This window comes from Salvelinus sp. IW2-2015, linkage group LG32 (assembly GCF_002910315.2).
Source record: "Salvelinus sp. IW2-2015 linkage group LG32, ASM291031v2, whole genome shotgun sequence".
Lineage (NCBI taxonomy): Eukaryota > Metazoa > Chordata > Actinopteri > Salmoniformes > Salmonidae > Salvelinus > Salvelinus sp. IW2-2015.
Genome location: NC_036871.1, coordinates 6096404 through 6111965, shown reverse-complemented (window position 1 = coordinate 6111965; position 15562 = coordinate 6096404). Strand labels below are relative to the sequence as shown.

Here is a 15562-nt window from a genome sequence, read left to right as displayed (position 1 = left end):
GAACCAGCAACCCATTCTTTAGACCAGGGTTTTCAAACATACGGCCCCGCGAGTTTTAACAAAAAAATATCTATCTATATATGTGACTAAACTTTTTTTGGCAGAAATGCCTTCTGGAACATGTGAGCTTTCATGTGCCGTATTAACAAACTTGTATGCCATCTGTAAATACAAATACAATTCTTAAATTACGAGCATAGTTGGTTTAGCCACGGAAAAAGAAAGAAACATTACCCCTAGCCATGAGCAAAAACATGAGCTGGTCAGTATGTGCAGGTAATCCTTTCTAGCGCTGATGTTCTTAAAGATATCACGTAGTAGAAKTGCATAAGTGTTGCTCRCCACTTTCTGGAGGACCYAGTTTTTAAATCAGTGGAATTAGAGWGATAGCTAAGATGATGGAGAAAATTCTGGKGTTTGATTGCAAATARGCAGAGGGAGTCGAAAAGAGAACACACAGAAGGCTGTTGTATAAAARGCCTGTCTACGGATTACATCTTCAAACTATGGGCAACCATGGCATCTGTGACAGAAAGGGAGAAGCGTCCATCCATGTATACAGGTAAGATAGTCTAGCTAGCTACATTTTSAGATATTATACATTTCWAATTTTGTCAGAAAATGGTCAGAGTGAGCTGTTCTCTCATTTGTGCCTGGAAGTAGCTAGCAAGCTATCCAACCTTAGCCAGTTAGCTTGGGTAACTGCTGCTGTTAGCTCAGAACGCTCGGATCAACTCTACTCCTTGGTCAGAGCATTCAGTGTGCGCTCTGAATGCTCCAAGAGTGTTACGTCTACTCCTGCTCCTCCCCTCCGGCGTTCAACGTCACCAGTATACTAACCACCGGTCTTGGGATCCATCATTACGCACACCTGGCAATCAATCATTACGCACACCTGCATGTCATCCATTACCTCACTTATTAACTCCCCTATATCTGGCACTCCCTTAGGTTCTTTCCCCAGTCAGTATTGTTCCTGTGTTCATGTGTAGACGATACTGTTATGTTGTCTCATTCCATGTTTGTTGTTTTATTAAACGTTGCACCTGCTTCTCGACTCTCAGCGTCTCCGTTACAGAATACTGACTCCAACAATGGAAGCAGCAGGAAAACAGAATATCTCCCAGATGGTCGACGAGCAGGGATACCTTCTAAGTCAACACCATGACCAGCTGGCACAACTGGGGACGGCTATGGAAGAGGTTCTTCGCAGTGTGCAATGTCTCAAACATACCCGGGTGGCGTTTCCGTTATTAGCGGAGGATACTCTACAACCAGTCGAACCAGCACAACAGCCCATTCAGCAACCCYCTCAGGTCAGCAATGCCTGTTTGTCTCTCCCGGATAAATATGACGGCACCCCATCTAAATGCTGTGGCTTCCTACTTCAGTGCTCCCTCTTCTTTACGCAKCAGATGGGAGCTCCCACCATGAGAGGTCCAATTGGAATGGGCCARGGCCGTCTGGGAGAGAGGAGAGGAGGAGCTAGATTCATATGAGGGGTTCATGGCTCTGTTCAAATGCATCTTCGATCATCCCCCAGAGGGCAGAGAGAGGGGTGAGCACCTACTCCAATTACGGGTGGGACTAGACAGCTGCCGAGTGCGCACTCACCTTCCGGACAGTAGCAGCATCCAGTGGATGGAACGAGAGGTCTGCGCGAGGAGGTCCAGACGGAACTGGCCAGTCAAGACGACAACCTCTCCTTGGATGCACTCATTGTGATGGCCATCCATCTGGATAACCTACTTCGGGAGCGTCGGTACTCTCATCGCATGTCTCCCTCCCTCAGTGAACACTCTGGATCAGAGCCTGAACCCATGGAGGTAGGGATCACACACCTCCCTGCGGTGGAGCAACGCAGATGGAGTCAGCTGGGGCTCTGTCTGTATTGTGGTCAAGGAGGGCACCAGCTCCAGTGATGTACGGCACTTTCTAATCCAGGATCTACAAGAGCAAAGGGATGTTCACGTGATCTTCCACCTCCTGGGGCAGGAGTGAGTATTCCATCTTCATCACTTTCTGCTGAACACTTTTTGATGTCCATCAGACTAGTTGACTGTTCCTCATGTACTGTGTCTACAGAGTTAGTGGATTCCGGTGCCGCAGGGAACTATATTGACCAGACCCTTGCCTCCTCTCTTAACATCATCTCATACCCGCTCTCCTCTCCTTTCCCGGTTCAAGCCCTCGATAGTCGGCCACTAGGATTCAGAACCATCACACACATCACCCAACCACTAACCCTGACCGTGGAGTCCATTCATCAGGAGAGCATCCCTTTCTTCATCACCAGTGCACCAGTTCACAAGATCATCCTCGGCCTCCCTTGGCTTCCACGCCTAACCCCACCACCTCATGGTCYAGAATGAGAATCACAGACTGGTCATCCGAATGCCAGAGTACCTGCTTCCCCATCCCATCCCATCGGTTGAGAGTCATGTGGTTGCCCTTCAGCCCAACATCCCGGAGGCATACCAAGAACTGCGAGAGGTATTCTCCAAGACCCACGCCACCTGTCTTACTCATCATCACCCTTGGGAGTGTGCCATCGACTTACTGGCAGGGTCTTGCGCTTCCGCYCAGACGCATCTACCCTCTGCTGGTGGCTGAGACCCAGGCCATYGAGGATTAGAGAAGAGAAGCTCCAACAAGGTTTCATCCGCACTTCCACTTCTCCTGCATCGACTTGTTTCTTCTTCGTAGCCAAGAAGAATGGAGGGTTACGTCCATGTATTGATTACAGAGGACTCAACGAAATCACCACGAAGTACCGTTACCCTCTCCCGAACAGCTACGACGGGCCCGGTTCTTTACCAAACTGGACCTGTGGAGTGCATACAATATCATCCGCATCCGGGAGGGGGATGAGTGGAAAACTGCATTTAGCATGATGTCTGGTCACTACGAGTACTTGGTGATGCCATTTGGCATAGCCAATGCTCKATCAGTGTTCCAGGCATTCATTAATGAGGTGTTCAGGGACATGCTCGGACACCAGGTGGTCATCTATATCAATGACATCCTGGTCTACTRGGCTACCCTGGATGATCACATCACTCACGTTTGAGCAGTCCTGGAACGCCTCCTGTCTAACCACCTGTTCATCAAGGCTGAAAATTGCCAATTTCATCTTCTTAAGCTACCGAATCAGCCCACAGGAAGTGACGATGGACGGCAAGAAGGTAGATGTGGTCAGGTCATGGCCAGTCCCAACCACCATAAAGGGGTTACAATGGTTTTTGGGGTTTGCCAACTTCTACCGCCATTTCATCAGGAACTTCAGCTCCGTCGCCGCCCCTCTCACCTCTCTCCTCAAGGGTGGTCCCCGTAGGTTGGTGTGGAGCCCAGCAGCCGACAAGGCCTTCCATCTACTCAAGGGACGTTTCACCTCCACCCCATTGCTCAAACACTCAGATCCCACGATATCCTTTATGGTGGAGTTGAATGCTCCAGAGGTGGGCGTGTGGACAGTTCTGTCTAAACGACAGTGTAATCTACAGTAATTGTATCCGTGTGCATATTACTCAAAGAAACTTTCCCTTGCAGAGAGGGATTACGACGTCGGTCATCGAGAGCTCCTGGTGGTGAAGTTGTCATTAGAGGAGTGAAGACACTGGCTGGACGGCGCCAAGGAACCATTTGTCATCCTCACCAACCATCGGAACCTGGAGTACATACGGACAGCGAGGAGGCTGAATCTGCACCAAGCAAGGTGGGCCCTTTCCTTCACAAGTTTCGACTTCACACTGACCTATCGCCCAGGTTTTAAAAAAACACGAAGGCCGATGCCCTGTACCATCTCTACGATTCGAGAGAGGGTCCTGTCCAGAATACACCTATAATCCCATCCTCCCAGGGCCTCCCGGGAGGCGCAGTGGTCTAGGGCACTGCATCGAAGCGCTAGCTGCGCCACCAGAGTCTCTGGGTTCGCGCCCAGGCTCTGTCGCAGCCGGCCGCGACCGGGAGGTCCGTGGGGCGACGCACAATTGGCCTAGCGTCGTCCGGGTTAGGGAGGGTTGGGCGGTAGGGATATCCTTGTCTCATCGCGCTCCAGCGACTCCTGTGGCGGGCCGGGCGCAGTGCGCGCTACCCGAGGGGGCCAGGTGCACGGTGTTTCCTCCGACACATTGGTGCGGCTGGCTTCCGGGTTGGAGGCGCGATGTGTTAATTAAGAAGCAGTGCGGCTTGGTTGGGTTGTGCTTCGGAGGACGCATGGCTTTCGACCTTCGTCTCTCCCGAGCCCGTACGGGAGTTGTAGCGATGAGACAAGATAGTAATTACTAGCGATTGGATACCACGAAAATTGGGGAGAAAAAGGGGTCAAATTTATGGTCTGGCACGTAGATGTGGACATTCACCAGGCTCTGGAGATGGAGCCCACACCCACTAACTGTCTTCCCGAACGCATCTACGTTCCCACGGGGATAAGGGATCAGCTGCTTACCTGGGCACACACAGCGGTCGTCGCTGGACATCCAGGTATTTCTCGCACTAACCAATCCATCTCTTAGAGGTACTGGTAGTCCACCTTGGCGCAGGACGTCACTCACTACGTCAAGTCCTGTTCCGTATGTGCCCAAACCAAATAACCCCGGAACGCTCCAGCAGGGAAACTCCTTCCCCTTCCTGTGCCTCAGCGTCCCTGGTCCCATCTATCCATTGACTTTGGTACTGATCTCCTCTCTGACAGTTTCACCATCATTTTGGTGGTTGTGGATACATTTTCAAAATCCTGTCGTTTAATCCCTCTTTCTGGTCTCCCTACTGCTCTCCAGGTCGCTGGGGCACTATTCCAGCATTATGGCCTTGCGGAGGACATCGTCTCCGACCGTGGCCCCCAATTCACATCACAGGTCTGAAGAGCCTTTATGGAGAAGCTCGGTGTCACAGTTAGCCTCACTTCCGGGTATAGCCTCAGTCCAACAGGCAGGTGGAGAGGAGGAACCAGGAGCTGGGGAGGTTCCTGAGGAGTCATTGTCAGGACCGGTAGGGAGCGTGGTCTCGATTCTTTCCATGGGCGGGGGAGTATGCCCAGAACTCGCTACGTCACTCCTCTACTGGGTTAACCCAGAACACACTGGAAGAGGGTCTTCAGCCAATCCTGGCTCCGTGGACCCCGGGCCAGACCGGGTGGTTCAGGCGCGCAGAAGAAGTGTGGAGTGACGCTCACGTGCGACTCCAGTATGCCATCCACCGTCAAAAGGAGCAGGCAGACCGCCACTGCTGTGCGACCCCCGTGTACCAACCTGGGGATCATGTCTGGCTCTCTACCAGGAACCTCCCACTCCGCCTGCCCTGCAAGAAGCTGAGCCCCCGGTTTGTGGGGCCATTCAAGGTTTTCAGATTCAGAAAACTTTAATGTCCTCAAAGAGGCAATTCATCTTGCAGCAGTCATAAAACATATAACATGTAAAAATATAAAATAAATAGCAAAGGATATTTACAAACAAATAGGCAGGGTAAGTGCAATTTCATAGTGCAAGTGCTAAGTGCAATTAGTCCAACATTTGTTAAGTTGCAGAATTGCATTCGGAATAACAGAGAACTTGGCCCTATTTTTTTAACCTTAGGTAGTCTATACCTGCATCCAGAGGGAAGGAGATGGAATTCAGGGTGGAGTGGGTGGGAAGAGTCAACCTCTATTTTATTGGCTCTGCCCAGGTAGAGAGATGACATTTCTTGCTGTTGCTGTCCCATGATTTTTCCACAAGTCCTGACTATCTTTCCCAACCAATATTTCTGTGCAAACTTGATATTCCCAAACCAGCAGGTCAAGCAGTAGGACAGAATGCTCTCAATGAATGATTTATAAAAGAGAACCATGATGGTTAGATCAATGTTAAAAAAGTTCAGTTTCTTTTTAGGAAATACAGTCTCTGTTGGCCTTTCTTAAAAATAGCGTCAGTACACTGATCCCAGGACAACTTGTTGTCAATGTCTATCCCAAGGTATTTGTACTCCTCCACTATTTCAATGGGCTCACCTTTTACCAGTGATGGTTTATTAACTTTCAAAGCAGAATTAGTTTCCCATTGTTCCTCAACTCTAGTGTATGATATACCATTTTCTAGCTCTGAATCTCTACTTTTATCCAATTTTAAAAAACGGCATTTCAAATTTTGCTACATTAGACCGAATAGAGCCGGTCGGTCACTGAAATCGGTCTTATGTAGCAAATTTTAATTTTTAATTTTTTACAATGGATAAAAGTAGTAAATGGGAAATCATACACTACAGTTGAACAATGGGAAAGTAACTTTGCTTTGAAAGTTGGCAGACTAAGAAAATGGCCTTTGAATGTTTTGGTACTACTACTGGAGAGTCCTTTGTCTACACTCATTCTGCATCGTTCACACCATCTTAAGCTTTAACCCCACTCATCCCTTTAAGGGTTGATCCGAATGTACTAACAGCAGTCAAGCACCCAAGCTAACTTGCTAGCTACTTCCAGACATCTAAGTGAGAGAGAACAGCTCACTGAACATTACTCGTCCTAGCAGAGTTGGTTAGGCTTTTATGTTATCCAGAGCGTTGGTGACTGCAACTGTGCTGTCAGATTGTCCGTTCGTAAATTCACTGGACGCTCTGGCCGATGAGTAGGGTTGATCCGAATGTTCTGACCTCACAATGGCAGTCAAGCACCCAAGTTAACTGGCTAACACTGGCTTGCTTGCTAGCTAATTCCAGACACATAATGAGAGAACTCCCCACTCGGATCATTTTACTCACCCTAGCAGAGCTGGTTAGGCTGTTTTCATGTTATCCAGAGCGTTGGTTACTAGAACTGTGCTGCTGGCAACAATTTAACATTTACTGACACTTGCCATATTCAACGGGTGTTGAGCGTTCGTAAATTCAGTTGTTCTGCGCTCTCTTGCACACCCAGACGAGAGTGCTCTGAAATTGGAGTAGATGGCCAGACTGAATTTACGAACGCACCCAAAATGGTTACTTGCATAGTGGTGTCTTTTGTTAAGACATGTAGCTAGCTAGCTAGCTAACAATAAAGCATAATCCCAACTCATGACATTACTACCCTGCATGAATATGCTGGTACTAACCAACCAGGTGCAATGTTAGCTAATAACATTAGGCTATAGCTAGGCTAAGCAAATGGCTCTTGAGATATGTTTAATAAGGTCATACATGTAATGTTAGCTAGCGAGCCAGCCAGCTAATGTTAGCTAGCTAGCTAGGAAAACAATGAAGCATAATCACAACTCATGACGTTACTACCTGCATGTATTAGCTAACCAACCAGGTCAATGTTATCTAGCTAACATTAGGCTATGCTAGCTAAGCAAATGGCTCTGAGATACGAATAATAAGGTCATACACGTAACGTTAGCTAGCAAGCCATAATCACAACTCATGACATTACTACCCTGCATGAATCTGCAGGTAGCTAACCAACCAGGTCAATGTTAGCTAGCTAACTTAGGCTATAGCTAGCCAAGCAAATGGCTCTTTCTGTCAAAATTAGAAACGTGTAATATCTGAAAATTAGGTAGCTAGACTATTTTACCCGTATACATCATTCATGGTTGGACACGTCTCCTGTCGGATGCCATGGTTGCCCTCAGTTTGAAGATGTAATCCGGAGACAGGTGTTTTCTCCATCTCCTTAGCTATCATACTCGAATTCCACTGATTTCAAAACTCAGTCCTCCAGAAAGTGGAGAGCAACACTTAAGTTTTAATACACATACAATAAAAAAGCAGCGTTAGACAGGATTACCTAGACATACTGACCAGCTCAAATAGACAGAAGCATGCTACAGTGGCAAGAAAAAGTATGTGAACCCTTTGGAATTACCTGGATTTCTGCATAAATTGGTCATAAAATCTGATCTGATATTTATCTAAGTATAACAATAGACAAACCTAGTGTGCTTAAACTAATCACACACAAATTATTGTATTTTACTTGTCTATATTGAATACATAATTTAAACATTCACGGGCATGTCAGATCTCACCAAACTATCTCCAATATTGCGACCACGCTGATAGACCACCAGTGGAGGTTCCTTGAAGGGGTGTGCCATTTTTTTGTCCGATTGCAGAATTTMCCAGTGCTTTTTCAGGATTGCTTTCATTTTCTCCCCGAACCCTTGGTGTACTTAATGCAAAAGACGATTGCGTTGTTTTTCTTCTTTTGGTTGAGTTTTTAGTAATTCCTCTCTTGGTTTTTGAGATATTTTCATCATGGCAGCATCAAGACTTTTGTCCTTGTAGCCTCTCATTTTGAATTTCTGTCATTTTTTTTTGCATTGTTGTCAAAATCTGACTGGTAACTGCATAACCGGCTATATGGTAGACCATTCTTAAAGGGATGCATACTATCCGCACATAGCAAGGTATTGCGATCTGTGGGCTTTGTGTATAAGTCTGTGTGTAATGCGCCATTCCTCTTTGATAATCCARAAGTCCAGGTAGTTTATTTATCTCTCATCAGTCTGCATGGTGAATTTGAGGTATTCAGAGCTCTCGTTTAGTAGAGTTTGGAATTCATTTAGTTCCTGCTGACTTCCTTCTCAGAGCACAAAGACATCTATGTATCTCTTCCATAGAAGTATTTTAGAAAGTAWGGGGTGTGTCTCTGTTTTAAAAAGGAATGCTTCTTCAAATTGTCCCACATACAGGTTTGCATAGTTGGGGGGYAAAGGGGGAGCCCACGGCTACACCCCGAATTTGAAGGAAAAAGTCTGACTCAAAAACAAAGTAGCTATGGGATAATACCAGTTCAGTGAGTTGTAAGATGCGATCATTGGATGGAGCAAGGGTAAAGTCTCTCTGCTGAAGGAAGTGTTGTAGCGCCTGCAAGCCTCCAGTGTGTGGGATGTTAGTGTACAAGCTCTCCACATCAAAAGTGGCCAGCAGAGTGCCCTCTGGTATCCTTCCTATCAAAGCCCTCTATCAATGAGATCAATTGAAAAATTATTTTTACAGCTTATTAGCGTACACCTAATATGTTCCCCCTGTTGATGATGCTCATTATATATTAAGGTTGAACCAAAAGATTACATGTAACAAAAATGAAATAAGAAATTATTATGTGAAATTGAATGAAACAATAATGTATGTTGATGCTAATATGATGTACAATATTCCATTATGTTTTTATATGATAACAATAGCGTAATATATTTCATATGCCATATACTATTTTTTATCAGTTTCACTAATTCATTTGAATTAACTTAATCATTATGACGCACCCCTCACTACTGTCATTGGTTACACTATTTGCACTGTGTTTCTACATAACCTGGTTCAAGTATTCATGACATTACTCTGAGGAAGGCACAGCGATGCCGAAACGTTGGTAAATACTTATTAAATTGCTGGGAGATTATACGTGGAGTGTGCGACTTTATTTTGATAGTTATTTCGCCGTTAGTCAGCACCTCCACACAAACTATTATTCTGGGTGTGCGCCAGCTCATGTTTTTTTTATCCAGTATTTATTATTAGAAATATATAATTTSTTTGGGGAGGAGACAAACTCAGTATACTTCAAAATTACTACAACCAAATCGAAACAATGTAGAAATMATAATGGACCTACATTCATAGTTTCTTGACTATGTTCTGCTCGCTTATAATCACCGAAATGAAAGCTAGAYACGGCCAGGAAGCATAAACAAAATACCAAAACTTATGGATAGAGGACTATTTTTTCGTAACAAATTTTCAGTGCAGCCCTCCGGACCTCGTTGAAGAGCGAATGTGGCTCTCAGGGAAAAATGAGTTTGACACCKATGCTTTAGGCATATAACGATTTTGGAGTGAGCATGTTACAATTTCATTCCAATTCCACTGTAACCGCCCACGCCYTTTGATGCCTGCTATACCATAGCTGCTTTTAGCAACGTTGGTGTATTTACTCTAGCGTTGCTCCCTATTGGGTTAAATACAAACTGTCCATGGGAAGCCAAAAGTTCAATAAAATTCAATTTTAACTTACTGTGCCAGTGGGCAGGAAGGTTGGTGCTTAAAACGGCGGAAATTTGAGTCAAAATATCTAAAGGAACATATTATTAAAACAGACTTTTCAAAACGTGTTCCTCTCTGCTTACCTCATGRTAAATTTAAAATCCTGCAGGTGTGCCATATGTGCACAAAAAAATGAATAACTTGGAGGGGACTTTTATTTTGACATGAGGTAAGCAAAGAGGAAGTTGGTCTACAACAAACCCACCTTTGGAAATAAGACTMACCTTTAGATATTTTGTCTCAAATTCGCCCTGTTTTAAGAACAACCGTCCTGCCCACCGGCACAGMAAGTTGACATTTAATTWAACTTCTGGCTTACCCGGACTGTTCAGTTTTTTTCAACCCAATAGGGAGCAACACTACTGTATTTTTATTTTAACCTTTTTTTTAACTAGGCAAGTCAGTTAAGAACAAATTCTTATTTACAATGACGGCCTACACCAGCCAAACCCGGACGACGCTGGGGCAATTTTGCACCGCCCTATGGGACTCCCAATCATGGCCGGTTGTGATACAGCCTGGATTCGAACTGCTTAGACCGCTGTGCCACTCGGCGTTGCTAAAAGCAGCCAGGAAAGTTCACATTTGGAAAGTTTTCAGACCCCTTGACTTTCTCCACATTTTGGTATATTAAGCCTTATTCTAAAGTGGATTAAATTATTTTTTTCCCGTATCAATTGAAGGTTTCTAAAAACCTGTTTTGTTTTTTCATTATGGGGTATTGTGTGTAGATTGATGAGGAACACATTTTAGAATAAGGCTGTAACGTAACAAAATGTGGAAAAACAGAAGGGGTCTGAAAACTTTCTGAATGCACTGTATACCAGAGCATGAACAAGCTTTATATGGCTGTGTTGGCCTTCATATGGCTGTGTTGGCCTTCATATGGCTGTGGTGGTCTTCATATGCCTGTACTGGTCTTTAGATGGCTGTACTGGTCTTTAGATGGCTGTACTGGTCTTTAGATGGCTGTACTGGTCTTTAGATGGCTGTACTGGTCTTTAGATGGCTGTATTTCTTGGTATATGCTTATCTCCTACTCACCAACCAGCAGGACCAGCCGACGTCCCTCTTTGGGGTCCCTGCAGTACGGGGCCACCTCCAGGTAGGTGGGTGTCTGTGTGGCTCCTCCCATCTCCTGGCTCTTCCTTTTAGACTCAACACTCCCACTCCTACCGCCCCTCCTGCCCAGCCGGAAACTCCTTCTCAGACCAGCTGCAGGGAAAGAGATACCTGTCACACACCTGTCACTGTGTGCATGTGTGTGGGGGTGGGTGTGTGTGTGTGAATGTTATGTCTTTACTATTATTCTACAATGTAGAAAATAGTAAATAAAAATAAAAACCCTTGAATGAGTAGGTTTGTCCAAACTTTTGACTGGTACTGTACKTGTCARACATGAATCCTACTGCATATAGTCACCATATTTAATGTAAGATGAGCAGACTGGTGGATGTCTGCAATTACACAAACAGGGAGCAAAATAAAAGCAGCTCTCGAGTGCTGGGTATGATGACATACAGCAATGACGATGAGGAGTCACCAGTCTCACCACCAAACCTGTTGACAACCACTGTCGACCATCTCAACAGCTCGACTCCACCACTCTGAGGGGACTAAGGAGAGGACAACATACGATTGAATGTTCTTTCATGCATTCGCTTGAATGAAAACAGAGCCTATGCCATGTGTATGTGGTCTGGCCCGGATTMGCATGTCCTCCATGGTGTAACTGCCTGCTATAGATGTGGGTCTTACATTGCTATGACATCAGTTGCAGTTTAAATCAGTAAGCAGAACAGGATTTTGGGCCTGTTTTCCTTGTTGCATGCTACAATTACTGTCATTTTGTCTGTGTTGACTTCACTTTTAAAGAATGAGTTTACCCGACTTTATCAATCGGCACAGTTGGAAGAGGGTGGCAGAGATCGAATTAAACCAATATCAGATTTGGTTAATTTGATTACAGTGACAACAGGATATTCATGTAGTTTAAGGAAATAGGATATTGAGCATGCTGAAAACAATCTCCAAGACGCTGTCACCAAGAGTCAGTCTGAAATTATCGACAGAATCTCAAATAGGAAAAATAATTATGCGTTTCTCTTCTAGCTGCCATGCCAAACACCCTCCATATAGTACTGTACTGTTCTGAACATACTAAAACCTATGCAGTCAGTGCGTGTATTATTTTGCTTCACTTTCAAATTCAAACTTCCTCCTACAGCACTAAACTACTATGAAGTGCACACTACATCCTCCTTCACTCTGAAGTTTACCTATGTTCCTTTCCCCCTAAATAATCTAGAGTACTTCAGTGCACTTCACATGTAGTGCACATGCATGTGATACCACACCAGGTGGTCCTCTCCAGTATCTCCTCTTCCAAATTCTGCTGTTTTCGACTCTCTCTCTCCCTCCCTCTAACCGCACCTGCTGTCTCGACCTCTGAATGCTCGGCTATGAAAAGCCAACTGACATTTACTCCTGAGGTACTGACCTGTTGCACCCTCTACAACCACTGTGATTATTATTTGACCCTGCTGGTCATCTATGAACATTTGAACATCTTGAAGAATAATCTTAATCTTATAATCTCCACCCGGCACAGCCAGAAGAGGACAGGCCACCCCTCAGAGCCTGGTTCCTCTCTAGGTTTCTTCCTAGGTTCCTGCCTTTCTAGGGAGTTTTCCCTTGCCACCGTGATTCTACATCTGCATTGCTTGCTGTTTGGGGTTTTAGGCTGGGTATCTTTATAGCACTTTGTGACATCTGCTGATATAAAAAGGGCTTTATAAATAAATTTGATTGATAGCTAGCGTCAGTCGTGTGGCCTCCATTAAACAATCAATAGCACTTTGGAGCTGAAACTCAGAGAAAGTACAGAGCGCTACCACATCCTGTTCTAGAATCTGGACAGACACTACACGTGCGCAGTACAAAGATATGACATGCTGTAACTTCAGTAGCCAATAATAAACAACACCTGACACTTAACTCAGTCACACCTGAAGCAGGAGTGCAAAATGATACACGAGGATTCCATTGACATCAAATATGCAGGTATCTATTCAAATATGCAGGTTTCTATTCAAATATGTGGGTATCTATTCTTCTCATGATTTTGCTGCTTGAAACCTAATAAWGCACCGGTGACCATGAACAAGGATCAGACAGCTACCCATTGTTTCTATTATTCTGTCTGGGAAATGCATTTTAAGTTTCGATAAAGCAAAACACACACACACACACACACATTCTCMCTCTCTCTCACACACACAAACGCACTGACACACACACTATTGCTAAACCGACATCAAACACATCCAAGGGATCTGAAGAAATGGGGGAAATGATCTGGCTGTTTAAAACTCATTATCTTTCCTTGGCTTCCCCTATATCTCTGGGGAGCACATACGGATTGAATAATCTGGTTTGTAAATAGAGCTTTTTTTCAAACCAGAAACAGACTGGCCATATGGCAGTTCGGGATAATGCCAGATAGGCTGGTCCATCTTTAACCTAATGGGTCTGTCTAGAAATGGGCAGGTATGTTAGAAATGCCCGGGTCGATTTTTGGTTCTAGTCCGTCTCAAGTTCAACCCCTGCTTGGTTTTTCATTCCGTGTCTGGATCTTATTGGTAGTAAGGAGGTGATACATTTTCCTCATCCCTATCCCTGGAAAAGGTAACATCTCACCGATGTGGATTCCAGTAATAGCTCCATAGTCTGCATCCTCCACCACTGTAGAGAGAGAGCAGAACACTGGAGAGAGGGAGGGAACAGAACATAATTTTAATTCCTAATCAAATCAGTACAGTACATTACTTTTTTTATATTATTACTTTGAACACAGGGGGTAAATAGTTTTTTTTACATTGTTCGATAGAAACATAAAGCGAAAGAAGACCAACTATGACAAGCAAGCAGTACCTTCCTCCTTTTCTGAGAAGCATGGATACAAAACAAGAATAGTGAATCATGGAGACAGTAGTTAGTTATGTCTCTACACTTATAAAAAAGCGGTTCATAAATAGGCCCATAAAGCAGGGGTTGGCATCAGGCAGTCCGCAGGCCAAAATCAGCCCACGAGTGATTTTTGGGGGGGCCCGAAAGTTTTTAGTAACAAAAAATAAGAATACAAATGTTTTGGGTAAAAAAAGACTGTAAAATCACCAGGAATTCAGCTAAAAATGTGTTTAATTTAGGAAATCTATTCCCAAGTATTCCCACAAAATAAAAAAAGAGATATGTGATCGTGTCTCAATCAAGCTATAAAATMGTTGTTATTTTCAAATACAATCTCATTTGGGCTTAGTTATGTTCAATTTGCAGTGTCGAAATTATAATATTTATTTTCCCGGCCCCCAAATATTCGCTCTGGCATTTTGAACCATTTAATGTGTCTGAAGGTACAAACTCTGCRTACTCSGCATGCCCGGAGAGCAAATCAAGTGCACCTATAGACCTACCACTAACCAATCGGATTGCTTAGATCAGTGTCAAAATAAATTGATAATGTGATTTAAAAACGTCTTAAACCTTGACTAGAGACAGACTATTAAGGAATACAGCAAAAAGCTGCTGTTTTTGTGAGTGAGTTCATGTTTAAGTTTTATTCAGCACTGTCAACACTTTTTATTCAACACTTTTATAAGCCATGAAATGTGCTCCTCCACTTATGCTGCATCCAGCATTGCAGCTTCAATGAATGAGCAGCAAAGTGTATCGATAGGCTTGCATTATTATTATTAGCGACTATGTGTTTTTAATATCAAGTGATATTTTATTTTCTCTGGTCAAAGAAGTAACATACATTTGTGCAAGCGCCCGCATGCTTCCCATCCGAAACAGTTCATGAAAACTATATTGTGATGACATTTTGTCACGTGTTTGTTCGTTTTGGTCTTTGGCAAGGGATTTTTTTGGTTGTTCGTGCGCTCAAAATATTTTCTCAGGGCAAGCCGAAGTTCGGGAGCTGAAGTCTACGCCCCTTCGTCGGTCATTGGTAAGGATTCTTCAATTAAGTATTTGTTGTCATTCAACGATAGACGACTTGTTTCCATACACATTTTCTCACTTGAGAAATACTGCACCAAACATCTTAGTTAGATGCAAAATTGTGTGAKTAAGATCTCCTTAACAAAAATGTCAAAATGTATGATTCTTGTGTTATCTTAGAATAATTCTGACTACTTTGAGGAAGTGTATACTGGCTATGGCATCTCAAGATGGACAAACAGTACTATTGACACTTAAAAGAGCTCCACTTGAAAAACAATTAAGAGAGTATGCAAGCACATTTGTTCGGTTCGCCTAGCCGCCTTCACCCTCTGATGCTCGCTCTCCCTCCGCTGAGACTGGCAATCAGATGCAGGCACAATCAGTCCAGTAAAATAAAGAAAGCACATCATTTATATTTATGCTCACTCAGCTTTGCCTCACAAGTAACACAACAAATGATGATCTATCTATTACCGGTGTGATCATATACCTCAAGTTTTMAAATATAATTTTTAAATGGTATAAGAAGAACAACATTGGCAGGGCAATTCAAGCA

The 15562-nt window shown here is 44.1% G+C and overlaps 1 protein-coding gene across 1 annotated transcript in view; it reads right to left on the bottom strand.

Annotated features, from left to right (window-relative positions):
- Positions 1-15562, bottom strand: part of LOC111956940 (MAGUK p55 subfamily member 7-like) — a 47165-nt gene that overhangs the window by 11381 nt on the left and 20222 nt on the right. Inside the window, exons 11-13 of the mRNA XM_070436787.1 lie at positions 13936-13947; positions 13702-13746; positions 11047-11217 (exon numbers count right to left, since the gene is read on the bottom strand). Coding sequence (XP_070292888.1) covers positions 11047-11217; positions 13702-13746; positions 13936-13947 — 228 coding nt within the window. The remainder of the gene's footprint in view (positions 1-11046; positions 11218-13701; positions 13747-13935; positions 13948-15562) is intronic.